This window comes from Strix uralensis, chromosome 8 (genome assembly GCF_047716275.1).
Source record: "Strix uralensis isolate ZFMK-TIS-50842 chromosome 8, bStrUra1, whole genome shotgun sequence".
NCBI classification, from domain to species: domain Eukaryota; kingdom Metazoa; phylum Chordata; class Aves; order Strigiformes; family Strigidae; genus Strix; species Strix uralensis.
This window is the reverse complement of record NC_133979.1, coordinates 7,473,098-7,493,978: the sequence shown is the minus strand read 5'-3', so window position 1 is coordinate 7,493,978 and position 20,881 is coordinate 7,473,098. Positions and strand designations below refer to the sequence as shown.

At 41.7% G+C, this 20,881-nt stretch overlaps 1 protein-coding gene across 2 annotated transcripts in view; it reads right to left on the bottom strand.

The window, feature by feature from the left end:
- RAB3B (RAB3B, member RAS oncogene family) overlaps positions 1–20,881 on the bottom strand; it is a 59,592-nt gene that overhangs the window by 7,006 nt on the left and 31,705 nt on the right. For both annotated transcript variants that reach the window (XM_074876059.1, XM_074876060.1), the window contains exon 3: positions 6,786–6,904. In XM_074876059.1, coding sequence (XP_074732160.1) covers positions 6,786–6,904 — 119 coding nt within the window. The remainder of the gene's footprint in view (positions 1–6,785; positions 6,905–20,881) is intronic.

Here is a 20,881-nt window from a genome sequence, read left to right as displayed (position 1 = left end):
ACTCCTTTCCTCCTCCACCCCTCCCTAACTTACTTTCCCACTCTTTATCCCTCCTCGCCACTCCTTCATACAGAACACTACAGTTTCAGGCAAACCTGCCATTTCCCAGGAGAGCCAGGAGTCCCCTCAGATTTTTACTTCTGTTTAGTTTGCTTGAACTCCCTTAACAATAAAGTACTTGATTCCTTCTCTTTCGAATTAGCAGAGCCTCCAGCTCTGATCTAATGATAATTTTTAATTAGTTTAACTTGCTTACTTGCCTTTTCCGTGGAAAGCAGCCAGTCATGTTACTCCACAGATATCTATGAAAAAGGGGGTCATTTCACTGTGCAACTTGCCTTTAAGCAGCAGCCTGTTTGGATTGCACTGGAAAACATAAACCTAAACCAAGCCCACTGCACAAGGCCAGACCCATACTGCAACATGCAAAAATAAACAAAGACTTTGTGCAGTGAAACTTCTTACTCTTTTCAGTGTTCTCCTGGAAAGGCACTCACTCCAATCCCAATTTTGGCTCCTCTACTTTCACCCTTTCGAGTGCCTCCACGTAGACAAGCCCTGTGAGAGCCAATGTGAGTCCGTGATGAGTTTATGCAGTACTTTGGGGTTTCTCAAGGCTCATCAAGAGAAGGGGGTGGCCTCAGAAATCAAGCAAAAAGCCCAGGAAGATGAAATCTCCCCAGTCTTCCTCTATAAGCAATAGAGAGAAAGAAAGTCTTTCCAGGTTCAATTTAAAAAACCTATAGCCAGGCTTCTTGTCTGACTCCCATTCCTCTCTCTGGATTGATTTCAGCCCCTGGGGGGTCATATGGGGACACACTGCCAAATCTTAGCTATTTAAACAGGATTACTTAGAAAATTAAAAAGAAGAAAAAAGCATGAAGGATCTCCCACAGAAACGCATTCTTCTCCTTGTTTTGTACAAGTTAGTGAAAATCCTCTCTTGCAGAACACTGCCATTTACACTTATTAGGAATAAAAACAAACAGAAGTTATGAAGAAGAATGTTTAAAAGAAATCCTAATCCCCATACAAAAAGAAAAGCAGAAAATTTCCAGAAGCTTTTGGAAAGGTAAATAAATAAATAAATGGGCTTGTGCAATTGAGATGTTTCAACAACTATCAGGGCAGTCCAATATACACCCTGGGAAAAACATATTTCTGTGACACAATAACAGTGCTGTGCCTTATTTGTGCTGAATTCCTCAAATTAACGATACAGCATGGTCTTTGTGCCTCACACTTACAGGAAAAATAGTCTCAGGTTCACAGGTATATGGATATATCAACAGCCTAATTTGGAGATCAGCCTTGAAGATAAAGCAAGCTGATGATTCGTGAACCCAGCTATCACTTAAATATAAGCTAAATTTAACCAATTTTTTCTTCCCTTCTATGAAATCGTCTAGATTGTCCAAAGCAGAGTTTCCATAATATTGTCTATTTACTTTACAGTGTCAAATGCTGAGTATATTCTAGTTTCAGTACAGTTTCAAATGAGGTATAAACCACTGATTTATCTACACACAAAACTATCAAGCCTATGTCAAATAATAACTGTCAAAGAAGCCTACTAAAAAAATCTAGAAACTGAGCTGAAAGCCATGAAAGCTTAGTTAACCCTTTCACTCACAGGAAAGATGTCTTACTATTCAAACAAAATAGTTATTTTCAAATATAAGGTAAAATCCATCTTTGCTTTTGCTCATTTATGCTTTTTCTTCTAAAATAACCGGACTGTACTATTGCCACACTGTAGGAAGGGAAAAATCACTCAGGCTTAATTTTCTAAAGCTTCTCATACAATCTGCTGTACCTTTCCCTGTGAAGGAAGCAGCTTTAAGATAATTATCATTAATTAGGGTGATTCATCTGAATGAAGGGAAGACTACCTCACGTTCATATACTATCTGGAGAGCTTGTCTAAATACCTGATATACAGCCATGACCCTCCTCATTCAGAAGAAAAAGTGCCTTTACTTGATTTAGGAGAAGTATTTCTGGAGTGACACAAAGGAAACCAGAATCCTCTTTAGGACATTCACCCCTAAGAAAGGTGCAGTAAAAAGATCACCCAAGGAATAAACCATATGGCAGACTGGAAGAGATAGTCTCATTTCCCTTGTGGGCAGGTGAGGCCAGGTCAGTAGGCTGTTAAAACAGTCACATGCCAATGAGCCAGAGATGAGAGGTAAATTGCACCATACATACACAGGAGGCAGTTCTAGAGGGGGTGTTGGAGCTTCATGGCAAGTCTTGGAGAATAATGAGGCTAGTGAGCATAACCTGCTATGGCAATTTCCCAACTAGAGGGAGGATACAAGCTCTAAGATGCTGGGGAAGTCTAGAAGGGAAAAGACTTCTCTCTGATGGAGAGCTGACTTTGCACGAGGCTACCTTCCTGTAATTTCAGTGTAGTTATGAAGATGAATTTTAAGAACTGTGCACACCCCTATGAGCTCAACAGAAGGTAAGAGTTTGTCATGGGCGAGAGCTTACTTGGAGTGCTAGGTCTCTGGTTCAGCTGTTTGTTCATGCTTTTGGCTTGTTTTCTGTAGGGAACTCTGCAGGAAGAGATGGTACAAGAGAAAGCAGTGAGATGGGCTGAGGTTCATGCAGACAGCCTGCTTACACAGAATCTTAAAAAACGTGATTCACTAAACAGCAATAGGCCGGGCACCAGCAAGAAGGAACAAGCTTTAGACTGGAGAATATCCTATTGTAAAATGCATAGATCACTACTGTACACAACTTGACCCATTCCAAGGTTTTGTGAATGGGTACAATTTTAGGATCCAAGAATTATGTTCAGGTGGGAAATTCTTACCAGCCAATGAGAATGGACTGGGATGGAAAGCAGCCAAAAGTTAGTGGAAGGGGCATCACTTCATATTTTATTTGCTGATCATTTTCTTGAGGCATCCTCTTTGACTGTATTTGCTTTATGAACCCAGTCCCACGATCACATGGCAGTGGCTTAATCATCTTTTTATGCCAGAGAAACACTCACATTCCATCCACACAAGCTATTTCAGAAATAACTGGGAAGGTTAACAGGTTCCTTACTGCATTTAATTCACATTAACTGAGCACTGCTGATTTATTCTCAGTGTCTAAAAGGTCACCCAATCTGCTGCCTCATGCTACATTTATGACAAAATATTTAACTTCACAGTATTCTTTATTTACTGGACCTGGACACTGAAAAATGCATCACTAGCCAGCTAGGATAGCAGAACACTTAAAAGAGAAAGGATGCGTAGGATTAATTACTGTAATATCTGGAAACTTGCAGGATATAAGATGACCTGGGATAAGCTTTGCTGTTAGCTTTTGCATATATTCTAGGTGGATACCCCATTTAATTTCAGTGAGGGTTGAAGTACGGCCTTAGAACTAGCATGGTTTGTTGTAGCCTCACCTAAACCTCTGCAAGCAGGGGCAACTCATGTACCAGACCACACACCTTCCTTGCAAGGTAAAAAGCAGCTTGCAATTTTGCCATTTCCTGGGAATCTAGAGCAACACCACTGAAGCTAACAGCTTCTTTAGTGGAGAAGGGGTGGTTCAGGCACTTTTCTTCCCTTCAGACTGTCTCACATCCCAAACCCTCTGGCTCCAGCCCTCTCACGGAGGTCCTCCCCTCTTGGGCACAGCAGGCAGAACAGCAAGGCTGTCCCAGCCACATGGGATGGACCAGACAAGGCAGGACTGAGCAGCAGGGGCACACTACTGACTTTGCAGCCCATGCAGCTTCCCAATTGCTGTCACTCCATTCTCTCACCAGCACTGAAGAGAAGCACTGCAGGACTGCTAAGGGCTCTGTTTTTATCATTAGGTGTGCTGCTATCTTGCACTTGACCTGAAGAAGGGGCTAGGCTCATGGAGATAAAGACTCTGAGCTAAAGGAGCTCCAGCAGCAGACACCTTGGTTTTCCATTGAGAGTACAGTTCCCGACTGAACACCTGATCCAGTGTAATTTTTTTTTTTAAGCATATCACCCAGCATGGTGAAAAACACCAAAAAAATCCTACCTACTTGCTATGCTAGCAAATGGCAGAGGCTGATACAGCAGCACCAGACAAGGTTTTTTTTTCCCATTTCTTGTCCCTTCGGAAGTTTAGAAAGCAATTTTGCAGACTGGGAAAAAAACCACCTCTTAGCTGCATCACCACTAGAGGACTCTGCTGGCACAGCGATGCTGGCTTTGCTACAGTCCTCATCTCCTCTTCCGTGGACAAGCTTCAGAAAGGAAGGAAATGGGGTACCACGGGCCGATTTTATCTGCCACACTACATCATATGGGGTCAGAATCTTAAAAATGGTTGGAAAGATTCCTGACATACAGAGTAAAAATAAATTGATGGTTCACCTCTGTTCTTTGGCTGACAAGGTGCGCTTAGCAACGATATTCAAGCAGCCCCCATGGTACAGGAAGACATGAAGCTGAACTTTCCTAATTCTTAGTCTTGCACCATTGCCTTTGATGGAACAGAGGTTAGACCACTTCCAATACAAAGCTTCAGGTTGATCTTCACCTGTACAAACTTTAAAATAGTAGTAGCTCAGAGACTGAGATTTGGTATTTTTGGCTAAGTTAAGACTGATAAATAAAACTTACTAGAGCGGAACCAACAGTCAGACAGGTAGATGAACTGTGTGGTCATATATACCTTGTTTCATCAGGGAACCAAGCTGGAAATATTTATAGTTTAGTGAAAGATACTGCCATAGCTCATGTGGCTGCACTCTTATGGAAAAAATCCCTGTGCAGACACTTGCAGAAAAAGCTTCATCTGAGCTTGGTGGAGGGTGTGCCACGTGGAGGAACCTGGTTTTGGCAAAACCTTTGGGTTTGTGTTTCAAGGAACAAATGTATTCCCCTATCATCAGCTGCTGAAGGACAGCTCAGGGAAGGTGTTGCAGCTCACCTTCTGCAGCATGGTGTCATGATACTGGAGATGGGGTGAAAGTAGAGACTACACCTTTAGACGTGATGATCATGATCAACTGCTTCAGTGGACAGCAAGAACAAATAATGGGCAGCCTTGGAAGAACACCGAATTACTAGAAACAACAAGCTACGTTGTTGCGGCTTTCGAGTTACAATGTAGATTAGGGGATATAGAATAGGTGTCCAACAAAAAGCCAGACTGAGCTGGATGCTAAGAGCCAGTACAATAGCCAGCATATGTCACACACTGCCAGTAGGTCACCGAGATCGCAAATCGATCTAACAGACTTGGGAGATGACATTAACCACTGCATCGTCTGTCTTTGCACACTGACTGTACCTATCTGCAGTATACAGCAACAGGGTAACAAGCAGAAATGATTGCAAGACATTTGAGGGCAGCCACAGGGGTACTACTTCTGAGGATTAATACAGCCTTTCCCCTGCCTCCCCATGCCCTGTATTTCCTACACAAAGTCTGGCATCCCTTTGAGAGGATGCCATGTCAGAACATGAGCTCCAGCAACACGGTCCAGCCTTCTGCTTATCTGTACTGTGCCTGCGGCCACAACCTCACAGCAGCAGCTCGGATGTTTTCACCCCAGGCACTGTGCTGGGGCCCCGCTGAGAAAACAGCTCTCACCAGCTACCACCGAGGGGGCTGCAGGCACTGCCCATGGCTACAGCAACAACCTGTGCTCTGTCTCTCCAGGGAAGACCACTACTCTTCCTGCTCTGTACATGTACTTGTCTGGAAGGCAGGAGAGCAGGAAGAGGGTCTGGGCCACAAGCTCAGCTTCCAAAATCAGATCACAGTGTGAGGTGAGATGGGAAAAAGAGGAGAAGTGGCAAGAGCTACAAGGAGAGACTCCAGGTGGTGAAGGGGAAGTGCACGCCAAAATATCAGGGAGATGAGCCAGCATACCAATGCAGCTTTGCTACTGCCATGGAGTTTTTAAAGTGACTGGCCTGGTGCTTTCTTTTTTCACTGTGAGCCAAAAATGTTTCCTGGCTTTTTGTCATCAGAAAGTCCAGAAATCATTTTCTGGTGTTTCTGCATTTGTACTGAATTCAGTGGAGCCAGGGGAGCTTATAACAGCTGAGAATCCGTTTCATACCTAGTTTTAGGGCTAAGTCCCCACTCTTCCCACTTAATAGGTAACTCCTTCTCCCCCATCCCGCACTGAGCACTGCCTTACAGAGCTGTTCAGGTGCTTTCATTAGCCAGTGGTAACAGACAGGCCCCCTCCAAGGAGTATGCTTGCTTTCTGTCCTAGACCTTGCTTCCTCCTCTTATTACAGCTACAACTAATTTAAACTTCATAAGTTTTAAATTGGTAAAGTTAGACTTTTAATTATCTCAAGTTAGGCAAGGTGAATACTGTTCCATGTGTCTACGCTTGTAGGTTCCAAAAACCCACAATTTTTTAAAGAAGTTTGGAAAGATTTAGCCTTATTAGATTTTAAATGAGATTTGACTCAAACAACCACTGTTAAACTGGATTGTTTTAGCAGCATAGCCAGAAATCTCATAAGCCCAAATAATGCATTAAAGAATTAATTTTTTTGCAATAAATTAGAACTTTTAAAAGCAACAACTGCTGTAGTATGCTACTATATTTGCTACTATATTTTTCATTAAAGTGAAGCTGTAGAACTTTTTCTAAGGAGAGTTTAAAAACCAGATTATTTATCCCAGAGTTTAGATGAAGAGGAAGGAATATGATGATGCAAAGCATTCTCGAGGGTGGGATGTCTAATGTTCTCAACACACAATTTTGAGAATAGAAATGGCCAAAACCAAACCAAACCAACAACAGTATTTCATACCAGTCCTGCACTGCATTGAAGGAGTCTTCACTGGTGATATCATACATGAGGACAAACCCCATGGCTCCTCGGTAGTAGGCTGTAGTGATGGTCCGGTATCTTTCTTGTCCAGCTGTATCCTGGAACAGAAAGGAATATTTAGGCTTTAAGACTTTAATTCTCAAAAACAGGAGTTGTAGTTCAGTCCTGTATCTAAAATAAGGCAACCTCTTTTTGTTATATGTTTTAAAATTCTCATTTTCTCCCAACTGAAATGAAGTCTACTTACATTTTAGCATTAATTGGGCTTTTGCATCAACTATGATTTGTTAAATGCATTTTGACACATATACTATTAAAAAAATACCAAAGATGTCAACCCTTTAATTGCTCTTCTCTGCCTCAGCCTCCATGCAATAATAAGACGTTAGCAGAGTTCACAGAAAGCTGACACTTCAAAGCAGAGGCAATAGAAAACAGTCCAGGACTGTACCAGGCAAAAGACATTTAAGTGTTGCAATTTAGTGTCACAGTCAGGAAAGTGACCTTGAGATAGATGTTGCAGGTGACTCAGTTCTTACCTGAGGTTAGAGACAACAATTAAAGACTTGATGACATGAAAATTATTCTACAAAGTAAATTTAATGTGGAATATCCCAATCACGATGTCTGAGGTGTACATATTAATTCGAGATTTACTAATCCTCTTCTGTTGGTTCAACTTAATTCTCTTCAACCACAGAGTGCTGTAGAATACCTTCACCTGCAGCTGTCATTTCTATGTTCAGCCTGGCAGCACTAAGGTGAAACTCTGGCATATACAACAGAAGAATTTTGAAAGACTTGTGACAGCTGGAAATGACATGTCAACTACCATCTGTTGGTTGCCAACAACATTTATTCCTCACATTTTGGGTGCCTGCTCTTAAACTGAGGAGTATTTCTAACATCAGATCAGCACTCCTGCAGCCAGTCCATTCCCTCTGGACCTGTCTTCTGAACCAAGGAGGGAAGTCGTGTGCTTAACATATCTCAGGTATCAGGAGGCATCTATCATTTGAACAAACACATTTCATCCATCTTTTGGCAAATGGCAACTCTGTGAAACAGCTGCAGCGAGGCAGAAGGCCTTACCTTCAAAGCACATGTTCAGCATAGGGTGTTGACTGCTAGTTACTGTTATGGGTTAGCAGTTCTGAAATGAATGGTCCTTTAGTCCAAAACCCACACTTAAGAAAGCATTAACTGCCACTGGTTTAAAATGTGATTAAAGTTTCTCTTCTCTAGAGAAAAAGACCCTAAAGGACTTATCAATCATATAGGTAGTTGGAAGAGTAAACTAAATTCATGTAAAGCACTCTTACAGGAGCATAGAGCCAGTTTGTGATCAGACACAGCACATCGCCACAATCCCAGAAAACACACAAGGTGCAGTGGGGGGGAAACTACCCATCTTTAAAATCCTCCTGTCCATCATTCCCATACAGGCAGCTTTGTTTTTGCTGCATGCAAGACAGCGTTGGCCCTTCCAGAACACATGCTAGCCAGTCTGTGAAAGGGGAAAACATCAATGATCGCCTGTTGTTCTGCACCAGAATATCACAGAGGCTCTCTGTAGGAGGAAAGCGCTTGTAAATAAGCTCCCTGCAGCTTGCTTAAAAGGCTTTGCCTATTGCACTACCATGAGACTATCCACAGCTGTAACACACTGTGAATATCCCAGTGGAGAGATTATACAGCAGGAATCTTGTTGTTTCTCCACCAATCCTCTGGAAAAAGGGATTTTTCCTTGAAACTTGTGCATTTGTTTCAAGACAGGGTAGTCCATTGGCTGATCACAGTGAGGCATTGTACACTGCCTGAGAAATAGTCCTCCTGCTCCCTCCTGACAGGAAGTACCAGAATGAGGTGGACAATACCTGAGTGACCATTTCTCCTCCTGCTGTTGGTAAATCCATCACGAAACACTCTCGTATTCACTGACACCACATCCTCACTTAGCTGCTGAACAGCTAAACCAGCTGTGCCAGCTAGATCCTAACTGTACTTCTTCAAGTGGGGAAGGTCTCAGCAGCAATAGTATTGTTTTGTTTATTCAGAGAGACATGATAGTTGCTTTATTTTAGCCTGATTTCCTAAGGACATGAGGCTTATTATATCATCAGTCTCCACACATGCACATGTATATGCTCATTATAACTACTGACTTTTGATCAAATTTGACTGAGGGGAAATTCTCTCAAAGGTATATTCTTTAGAATGTCACAAAAATAGTTGGCAAGGTAAAGGAGAGACCTTAAGTATACCTTAGCTGGGGAAAAAAAGCTTAAATGCAATGCTTATCTTTTTTCAACACCAAAGGATCCACAGGAGAGAGGCTTTCTTCATGCCTCATTAGGAGAAAGACCTAAATCAGTATTAGTAACTTCTCAGATCCTGCAACCAACAAAAAGAAACAAATCCACAGGAAGTCGGGCTTCTTCAGTTCTCAGGCTCACAGCGTTATTGTTTTACACCTGCGTTCCCAGGTTCGACTATCTCCCAAATCTCATCTTCTATTTTCTGCTCTGTGTTTAACTAGCGCTCATTTTGGCTTAGGGCATGAAACTGTGACCAGGCAGTAAGCAACTGCAAGACACATTGTCTAGCTACACACAGAATAATTTGGAAAGAAATTAAATTTGACAATGGCTCAGAGCAAGGAGTTCACTCTGAGGATGTACATCCAGGCTGTCCTTGGAAGCAGCCCCAAAGGACTCTCAGGGTGGCTTCCAAAACCTGCCCTGGTACCTTCTCTGTGCCTCAGCTCAGTGAGGAACTGGACTCAGCCCACAGAGTTTACCTGTGTTAAAGGTAAATTGTGCTATTGTCCAAAACCTCTGAAATTTACTAATTCTGGTTTGTTATTTCAGCATTCTGCCTGCAAACCCTCAGTGTGGGGGGGTGGGCCCCAATTTATACGTTAGTGAGAGGCTGCAGGAGGTACAGAACCCCAAAGGGCTACATGCATTTGCTTAGTCATAACCTGTTCTCTGGTGGACAATGCACTTACCTCCTTAGGAAGGTAATTTGCATATTCATTAGGACATACTTAGGTGTCTGCCTTCTCAGGTTATCAAAGGGAGTGTGCGTGTGGGAAAGGCATCCTATATTTCATGGTATGTAAAGTTTATTCATAACCTTGCCCTAGTAGCCATGTGGTAAAATGCAGAGATGTGATTCATGTCTATGTGAGTCACTGATCAATTCCTTGCTCTGTTTTATCATACAGGTACAGAGCATGTCATCTCCCCTTAAAGGTTTTTAGTTGCATTTCTCCAAATCTATTTGAATCTTTATAATATCACCTTGAAGTGATTTTTTTCCTCAGGTTATGTTCACTTTTTAGACAGCTATAAACTGGCTTAATTTTCTTGACTCACGCCACGTTTTCCGCTAGCTTCAGTGAACGCCCCCCCTCCAGATACTTCAGCATAAATAAAATGAATCAAACGGCAAAATCTGAGCTCAGTTTCTTCAGCATTTACAGTAGCTACCCTTACATCAGTTTAAAACACAAACCTTACGTAATTATGCATTTCAGGTTTGCATGTGCAAGATGTTTACCTAATGAAGGAGAAAATAATTGACACAGATTGCTTTCCCTCCTCCCTCCCCGCCCCCAAGTTGTTTGCAAGATTTCCAGGTAGACCACAAACTCATTAGAAGACAAGTAGATGAGGTACAGGCAGGGATCAGCAGAAACCTGGTGTAGCTCTAATTAACAGTCTAGCCAACTGCCTAAGAAGAACAGCCTGAGCCTTCAGCATCCAGAAGCCTTTTTGGCTGTCCCTGATGAGGAATCAGAAAGCTTGGTTGTAACCAAGCACGGAAGGGTCTCTGTGAGGTATATTTACACTAGTGTGCTAACAACTCTGGCTTTTTTTGTAGCTTACATATTTGCCTGTCCTTGATACAAACAATTAAAAACCCCCACAAGACCATTAGTTGGTAGCTTGAAACAAAAATTTGAAGGTTTTGCATTAATGAGCAATCAAAATTCAGTGTTTATCAGAGGAGAAAGAGACCTAAATGCATTTGCATTATGTGCAGATGCACTCTACGCACAAGATCCATCACATAAACATTCATGATAGGAGCACAAACAGCTTTTCTTAAATTTACTCATCAAAACAGCAAGGTACTTGGGAAACGTATCTGAGTTTTTAAATCACAAAAGATGCTCTTTGCTACAGGTCTGAAAAATCAGAATCCCTGATTCTGAACCATCATTCTTCTAGTGAAGATTTCCAGGCACAAGTTCTTTGTTCCAAATAAAATGTCACTGAAACTTCTCATCTGTACTGAGTTTAATCCCCTCAGCACCATGACTGTTCTAGCAGTGTGTGTGACAAACAGCCTCTAAAGAAATAAACCTTTCAATTTTTTTTAAAGATTATGGTTTGATTTTGATTTATTTTTTTAAAGAATAATACATAAGAATAAGAGTCACTCGTTGTCCAGCTGATTGACAACAGTTACAAGAAGCATCATCCTTGCTTGGGCTACTCAGAGTCAGAACAGAGGCTACATCAACCCCAATAACCAGCACCAGCCACAGTTTTGGGGCTTCATCAGCTGTGGCGAAGGAGAGACCTCTTCTCCCCTGCTGTTCAGTGTCACATCGTGACACCTACGCTATAGCTTTTTGCACCTTGTTCAGAGTTTGGTCAGCCTTGGAGACAGGATAATTGACTTCACAGCCCTGTGGTTATAGGGGCAGCAAATTATTAGACATCAAAGTGTCAGGAAACATCTGACTCTCTGCAAACACAGCTCAGTTCTCAGCAAGATGGGCCACCTCAGCTCCTGTTCTCTACAGCACAGATAACCTGAATAAGCAAGAAATAAAGGCACATCCTGAAGGCAGAGCGCTGTTTGTCCTGCTACAGGCCAATCTGGGGCTCAGTAATACTCGACTCCTTTACATCCAAGACCTGTTTACTTTCCCTCCTGCATGGATGAGGAAACATTCACGCTCGCATGGAGCCATGCTGGTGTCTCTGCTGGGAACAGTGAGAGTGCCATTCTGCCATCCATAACCTCTGTCCCACCCCGCTCTCATCCCACCTCCAGGCAGATCTTTCAAACGGTTCACGCAGTCTTCTCCGCTGCTGCCCTGTTCCACCTCTGTCGCTGGCCCTAGCTAGCTGCTCAAAGCAGCATTTCATTACCTTTCTGAACTGTTACAATGCAAAGCGTTAAATTTCTCCTGATTTCTGACAGTTCTAGCTGTTTTGGTCAGTATTATTGATGTCTGCTGCAAGGTGGCTGGTATGTTCCCATCCCACTACTCTGATGTCAGGACATGCATTTCAGACTGCACGCTCTCTGGGGCTGAGACCACCTTAGCTGTGTGTTTGCCCATGGCTCACTGTAGAAGGGCTCTGCTCTGCAATGGAAGCTCCTGGATGTTACATTAACACACACACACACACACACACTCACTTCCTTTGCAAAACTAGGCTTTTGAATGGAAGCCACCAAGAATCAGCTAAACAAAAGTCTTGAGAAAGAGGAAGGGGAAAAAATAACCCACCAAGAACCACAAAACGGTGAGTGGAGAGAGCGACCTTGGGCAGATTAGTGTGTGTCATTAATAAGAGAATGCTAACATTGAGCTTACTGTTCCTGCTGGCAGCTAGAAATAGGAACAAATAGGCAAGCAAGATGAGTCACTGGTTAAGACATGGAAAAGACGTGATGTCATGAAAAGCCTGTGAAGTTTCAATTGCTGCCAGGAGCAAAATAACACCTGGTTCTTTCAGAGCTCAGCTCTGATTAAAATGCTCCAGTTCAACAGATCGTATTAAGTATGTTTTTTTCCTCTCTTGTTATTGAGTGTTCCCATTGCCCAAGAGTCACCGAGACCTACTCAGACACATTTAGGTACCTTAAGAGCCAGTTTCACTTGAGCAGTATTAGCAATATGCAGCAAAACACTTCTGTTGTGAAAAAAAACCAACCACCACAAAATATCCTGTCTTTTTTGATAAAAGGTTCTATCCTTGCAAAGTGTTTTTTAAACATTTCCCCACTATGGCTATGTTCACTTCAACTCTTTAGAGGTAGTAAAACCAGAAGCCTCAGATAATTTCAGTACCACCAGTTGCAGAAGCTTCTGTACAGCTTACCCTGTACAGAAGTTTCTACCACCCTGTTTTCTGTAACATTCCCACATTAACTGCTCCCACCAGGGAGATGGAAATTTTATGAAAAGAGACTTTTAATACATGCACAGCCTTCAAGAGCTCACCAGTATCTGGTCTATCATCGGAGGCCTCAGTCTTCCCTGGCACACACACACTTTTGAAGCAGTTCCCCATAACTCAGTGGCTGAGTGTCCCTTCAGGTGAGGCACTGCACTTACTTTTCTTTTTAAAGTACTTCTGTAAATTAAGCTGATGGACAAGGAGGGAAAGTTAGTGTAGGTTGACCTCATCCACCATTAAAACATTTCTGGTGGTTGAGAAGCCCCAGCTCTTTAACTTTGCTCAGCAACTCCACACCACGTAAGACAACAAGTGAATCACTGAAAATGCAATGGGGTGCATTTGCTCAGCAGAATGTAATTTCCAAACTGGAATCAGGCCAAGGTATTGTGATTAACACTACTGCTCATGATCTACTAAAATGTTAAAAAAATTATTTCCATTTTCCTAGGTGCCTTGAGATTGTAAGTGAAGATTAGCAGCAATTGCCCTTCCTGATCTGTCAAACGGTAAGGAGGACTGAAACAGGGCTGCTTGCCTATGAATATTATCTGCTCTTCTCATCTTTTTGTAGGCTGAGTTTCTCTGTTAGAGTATTTAAAAGACAGTGGCTGCAAAAGAGAAATCACATGAAGAGGTACACATAAATATTAAGTTCATTGTGCACATTTCTTAAACCTTACAGAATTGAAGTCTTATTTTTCATGACCTAGAATTAATACAAAGATCAGTCTGATATTTTTTGATTATTCTTGATGCAGTTAAGTTGATGGAAAAATAAAGAAATGGCAGTAATAAAATTATGTAGCATCCACACCACATGCCTATTTCCAACTTCCACTTCTCTAGCTGCAAATAAACAGCAAACAAAATTCAAGAGGTACAATGCATTTGAAAGCCCATCCACTGTGGGCAAGTGATAAAACCATCACCGCTACAATAAAAAAAATATTTAAGAAAATTTTAAGAGGCTGAAGTCCTTGAATAAGAAGCATTTTAGGCACTGAATGCATTGTTGCATAAAGAATACTTTGCCAGCTTTGCTAGATCTTTTTAGTTGTCCCACATATATCCTTTAATTCCATTAATCAACCACTGTTAAGAAGAGCTGTACAATGCACAGATATCTGAGCAGTTAGCCACTATAGCGTTATTAATTAGTTAGGGTTGTTGAGAAGCAGATAAATTAATCACAGCCAGAGTACTTCAAGAAGCAGCACTACACTGCTGTGAAGGAGCAAGCGTGGACATCCAAAATGATCCGGCAGTCCAGTGGATGGACATGCTACAGTCCAGCTACCACTGTGTGGGTCATAACAACAGTCTGCTAACCCATAGAGATGTACAGCAGAAAGGAAAATCTCAATACATTATGAATCAGCTGCCAAAAGAACAAATGCAAAATCTGTGAGGAGGAAGTTAAATAATCTGCGGTACAAATCTGTCTAAATTCAGCAGCCTGGTCCTTTGATCTGGAAAGGAACAAGGACAGGTGAAGGGAATTAGCATTATAGTGCTATCGGCCTCCCTCCCCCTCAAACCCACGCAAGCAGAACAGAGCAAATCTCAGCTCCGAGAGCAGCAGAACAAGACCCAGACTTCCTGGAGCCTATTTCTAGGTGATCAAATGTCATGGTAACCAGCAAGAGAGCCAGGCAGCGAGAGGGGCTGCTCAGGTCTGAGTGGAGCAGGCTCTGAGCAAGGCTGGGCAGCAGCCGGCCGGCTCTGGTCCCCAGAGCATCGCTGTGGTACCCAGCGCTGACCAGGGCTGCACGACTCTTGGCAAGCCCTTCAGTTAACTCACAAAGCAAATATTTATGTCCAAAGGTGTTTATGAAGCTCAATGACTTTGTGTCTGGAAGACCTGTTAGTACCCCTGATTGTAAGAAAACTTAGTACTCCTTTACGAGCATCACTCTTAGGGCTCGTTCTTATCAAGGGAAGATTTCAGTTTATTTAGTAGTGGATTAGGGCTAAATCTAGGCCTCATACTTCATAAGAACCCTAGAGATATTATATCAAGGGTGTCAATTCTAAGACAAAGTGCTCAGAAATTCTGGCAAGGTGTTTATGATATTTCTAGAGATTAAAATACCAAATCACATTACAACTGTGAGGCAAGAACACATGCTTTAACTTGAAGGGCAGCAGCAAGACAAAAAGAAAATAACCAAACATGATTTATGTTAAGAACCACACACCAATTAAAAAAAAAAAATATTCTTTTAAGGTCTTTAAAACTCTAACGTGTAATTTTTCAAGATTTGGTGGAAATTGATAGTTGATCAGGCAATTTCCAATTTATTATCTCCCAGATTAGGAAAAAAACCCTCACTGTTGAATTCAGGTGAGCACTAAACAAAAATATAAAGATATATAAGGTTCTAACACTCAAGAAGGTAGAATGAAAGCTTAAAGACAACAAACCCCCCTAAGAAAGAACAATCTGAAGCTCATAAATCAGAAGGTAAATAAAAAGGAAAAGAAAAAGATATGTATCTCACTTCTGTAGAGTTTGAAATACATTTTCCAAATGCTGGAATTAGCAATAGCAAAGATTCCTCTATTTCATAAGTTTATATTTGATAGAAATGTGCACATACTTTGAAAAGCAATGCAGTAAATAAATCTGATACAGTTCTTCATTGGTTACTTGAAGTGGTTTTTGTTTAAATTCACAAAAATGTAAAAAAAACAATTAAATGGAATTTAAAATTTCCAAGTAAACCCACATCTCTGCTGAGAATAGAAAGGAATACTTTCATCTAAAGGACAGCTATTTTGGAGTAGTCATAAGCATCTTAAAATAGAGGCTTAGAATTGAAGTTCTTTTGTCAACCACAACCTTACACAGATGATGCTCAGTGATAGCACAAGACAAAGAAAATAATCTGCTACCATTTACTGTAATATTTTCTATCATAACCACACAGTCCAGATGTTAAACTAGACATTGGATTGTGTAGCAGCTGCAGATGGCTCTACCGCACTCCTGAGGCAGTTCAGGAAGCAGCTGTGAGGTCCCTTTGGGGCTATCATGTGGTTACAGTGCCTATGGGTTTCTTGGTGTGCAGCCCTTTTGCACACTATTTTAAGTCCACCCACTTCTGTGGTGATGCCGTCTCCTCCTTTCCATTCAGAAAGAGGGTCATGAGCAAATACTTCTTGACATATATGTGAGATGTTTTGCTGTTTGGTATTTTTACTGTGTACTAATTACTTCACCACGACACCTCCCTGCTCTGTCTAGGCCATGTACTGCTTCCTAGCCTTTGGCCAGTGGACGCACTAAGTGCCTGAGCTGCTCAGATGTCACGGATGAAAAACACGTCTTCATATTTACCTTTTTAGAAAGATAAGAGGAAAACCACAGCAGATTTCCCAGTTGAAGAAAATGTGTCATTGGCATCATAAAAAAGGATGGACATACGACTAATTTATGTGACATTCAAACAAACTTCTAACACAGTTCCAGTCCTTGCCCAGCCAGTCCCTACCTATCAAGAACTGCTTCTCCCTGCTCTAAGATTAAATGGGGCTACAATCAGATTTTCCCTACCACCACTACCTACTTGAGATGTCCCAATTACTTCCTTCATCAGCTGTTTAGAAAACTGCCTTTTAGCCACTCTTCTTGGCAAGAATCACTGCATTTCTTCTAAATTAAAGATACTGCACCTAAGCTCATTTTAGGAGCAAAACAAGCCAAAATCCATTCCTCTAGTCCTTTTTTCAAGGACAGATGGTTTTGCCAAAGAACTCAGCAAACAGAGGAAAAGAAGCCCTGTACAAAGGAAAAAAAAAAAAAAAAACAAAGAAAAATATCTTTGAAAGCCTGGATCATTGAAAAAGACCCCAAGAAGCCAGAATACATTTGAAACAGATTTAGCAAGCAGACTACAGCTGGGTCAATCACAGTATGTTCTGCAGCAGGTCCACAACTCTGATACTAATGAGAATACCATGACAGCACTTCAGATGATTGGGATTTCAGTGAGAAATCCTGGCCCAAACTGAGGTTGGACAGATGCTGCTGGGCCCACCTTACATTGCCTTTGAGTATAATCAGCTGGAAAACAAGCATTAATAGATGCTCGCACCAGTGTGAATCTCATACAGTTGAAGTCAACCAATATAAAGAATTAATATTGACAAGAAAAGTACTGGTGGTGAACTCTATCATATTTCTAATCATTTATTAAGCAATGTGAGGCACAAAAGCAACAGACCATTTCAAACCCAACTTGCTGCTAGGCTAATACGTGCACATGTACAAAAGTGGTAAGGGTCAAAGAATCATCATCCTAGCAGGAAAAGTGTTGGCTACAGGGAAGGTTTGCTACAGAGCTGTTCACACTTTTTACAGGATTTGAGCAAGCTTCTACTGAAGGCTTCTACAGAATTCCTTTTATCAGGGGTGGATCTATGGGGCAGAGAAGACTGCTACAGGGACTGCTGGTGTCCTACACAGTGCACTTCCCTGCTCTTCTGATGGAGAGCAGTTATGTTGCTGCATGCCTCCAGGTTCATCTGTCCCCATCGATTCACACCAGTGGGACCTGTCAAGCTCTCAAGCACAGCCTGCTGCCTGTGCCCACCAGGATCACTCAGTTCAGCCCAGATTTGGGAGATGCCATTTGATGATTGAACTTTTGATATCAAATAAGCCCTGAAGAATTGTAAGGTTCTGCCTGCGTCCAGTGACCTCAGTGAAGAATCCTGCACACGCAAAGGTCATGACTTCTCTCCCATGAAACTATGTTTCTAGATAAGAGGAAAAGAAGATACAGCATGTAATCTGTTTCTCAAAACACAGACCTCAGCCCAGGGAAAGAAGGCTGTAAAGAGAGCTGTTAATGACAACTCCAGACTGTCTTATTTAAAGCGAATGAAAATCCTGTGTGCAACAGGAACAGCATGAGATCGTATTTGTATGGAACACTAAATGTGTGTGATGCTTTACAAATCAACAAAAATATGGAGACATCATTCTTCATTACATTCTATCAATTCTACATTAATATAGCTTCATAAAATAGGGAAACTGCACAGCATCACCCCAAGCAAGTGAAGGTCTTCTGTAATTGAAGCAATCAAAGTGTCAGGCACAATACAAGCACAAGTTCATGCATAAGCATTATGCTGCTTCCTAAATCACCCAGACTGTTTGCCAGCAGAAAATTCACAACAGACTCTCCGGACCACCGGCTCAGTTCAGCAAAGGGCAATTCTACACTCCATTACCATCGCAATTCTAGAAACACTTCCCAGCTTAGGAATGAATTTGTCCTGTTATATTGGGGAAAACACGTACTGAAATATTTATCAAATGAAACCAGTTTCCTTAGCAAGAACTAACCTCTGGGCAGATTGAGCTCCTCTGCTTTCATGTGTAGCTATGCAATTTGTCTGAAGAAGGTGTAACAAGTTGATGTTTTGAGAAATACAAGTTATTTACTATGACAGAGGGAAAAAGAAGGCTCTTAGGACTTCTTCTTGGTCCCACTCCAGTCCAAATCACTCCCCTTGACCAAAAGAATGCAAAACCAAACTTTGGAGCAAAGCATAAGGAAAAAGTGAGTAGAATTAGATCTGTCAGTGAGCTGAAGACATTTTAACACTAAGGAGACAGACTTCAGCAACAGCAAAACTGCTTCAAAACATGAAACTACATTTAATTAAACTGCACTTTCTGCCCACCACTATTTTGCCTTACTCCGATGTCAAAGAATTATAACTCAACCCAATTCTGGAGGCTTTAGAGCAGCAGGGGAAGCTTTGTTGTTGGCTCTTGTTGGACCTTACTCTAATGCTTTATACCAAGATCCAGGCTGTGACAGTATGTGGCCTTTCTGCAGAACAGAATGATTTCTGCTCTTACAGGAAACAGTTTCCCCTTTACTGGTATACTCATACCACAACCACCATTCTCAGAAGAACGGAGTCCAGAGAACAAAATGTATCCCCAAGTAAAGCATTAATAAAATTAATACAAAGAACTGAAAGGAAAACAACCAGCTTCTCTCCTCACATGACACCCAGGTCTTCTTTTTCCATCCAGTGTACCAAAGGTTTTCTTTTCATCTTCTGAGTTAGCTGAAAAATTATGAAAGCCACAATAATATCCAGATCTCTTTGCTTAGATGTCTCCTTTTGCTAGTTCTTCATTTGAAGCCTGAAGGAAAAGCAGAAGACGTCACCCCTGTCCTACCAGCACTCACTGCACAATGACAAAGCACATGTGTGAAGGCAAGTGCATCCTGTCCTACAAACTGGGAGGTCCCACGAATCTCAGACACCCGTAGCCAGGCCTTTTTGACAGACCACGTGGTAGCATCAGAGGTCATCTCCTGCCATCACCTGCAGCTGAGGGAAGGGAAACCTAAAATCTAATCCTCAACAAAGAGTCTTTGCCACAGCTGAGCAGTGCTTTGTGTCAGCCTTCCTGATGCTTAGTGACTAAAAATTTCCTAGATCCTAGTTCTCCTTATCAAGGGGGGCATAAATAAATATGCTGTAAAGTTTTATTCACAGTATGTACTTTTTCTGGAGTCAAACAGACAATAAGTATTAGATGATAAAGAATATACACTCTGTTCTAATCTCAGTGTCCTTCCACATCACTAATGATATCATATTAAATCAGCCCTGCATTTATTAGCACAGTTTTATCAACAGACAGTAAATGTTACATAAAATCTCTTAGATAAGAACAGGCAACATTCTGCTATATGTTTACTTCCTTTTAATTAATGAACAGACTAGTTGCAGTCTATCTTGTGAAATGAGATGTAAACATAAACGACCTCCACATATGCCCTATTTTTCAAAACAGCTCATTGATGAGAGCTGCTGGAACAACCTCTCATTCACACTTGCTTCAGGGCTACATCCATTGCTCTGCCACTTTGAAAATGGAAGGGCTGCATTTTTGTGTGGAAAGAAGAAAAACAGCAGGTATTACAGGTGCATCTGGAAAACACAGAGATTCACCTCTGTGCCCATGAAAGAAAACGGGAGGGATGATACTAGAAATACACTAGGACTTCTCCAGAGGGAATGGGACCTGCTGCAGAGACTACACTACTGGGAAGGAGACACCTTGTGACATGTCATGGTGAAGGAAAAAGGGACAAACTGAAATGAGCCAAATGAACAGCAAAAAAGATGATGGGAGGGCTGGCTTATTAAAAAACATTGGAAAGGTGAGCTGTGTTTGGATGAGCCAAGTAACAACAATCATCCCAAGACGTTACAAGGCTTGTTTTAGCAAAGGCAAAACAAGCTGTTTCCTTGGGCAGGGGACAGGCTTATTCAGCTGTGCCAAAGATCAAGCAGTCTCTCCTACAAGCTTGAGTGACTCTCTGCTGCTGCAGTTCCCAAGGAACATTAGAAACTAAAAATGATAAAGTGATATTATCCTTGTCATAGTCAATAAGATGAAAGAACTGCTGTTAATATCACTGGGTCTAGGACTTGTGCCCATTTCACTATTTAAATTTTCAATGGAGGAGGAAAACTCTTCGATCAGTTATTTTATTTGGTAATCACAGACCTCTGCTTCTGCTGGTGGGGTTTTTTTTGGTTGTTGGGTGTTTTGTTTGGTTTTTAAATCTTTGTGTAGAGTTTCTTCTGTCACTTCCAGGGGTTTGGCCAAACACTCAGCACCCACAGAGTTGTGAAGAAAGCTGGTAAAGCTTAAGACATTAAAAATCAAAGATGCATTTTGTTCATGCTCTGTTAGCATCCAAGAAACTCAGGTCAGGATTTGATGCCCTGTGACATATGCTTGTACCATGCAGCAGTATCCTCTTGGAGCTGTTCCATTCTGTCAGCTTGTGACAGTCTGAATGCTGAACAATTTCA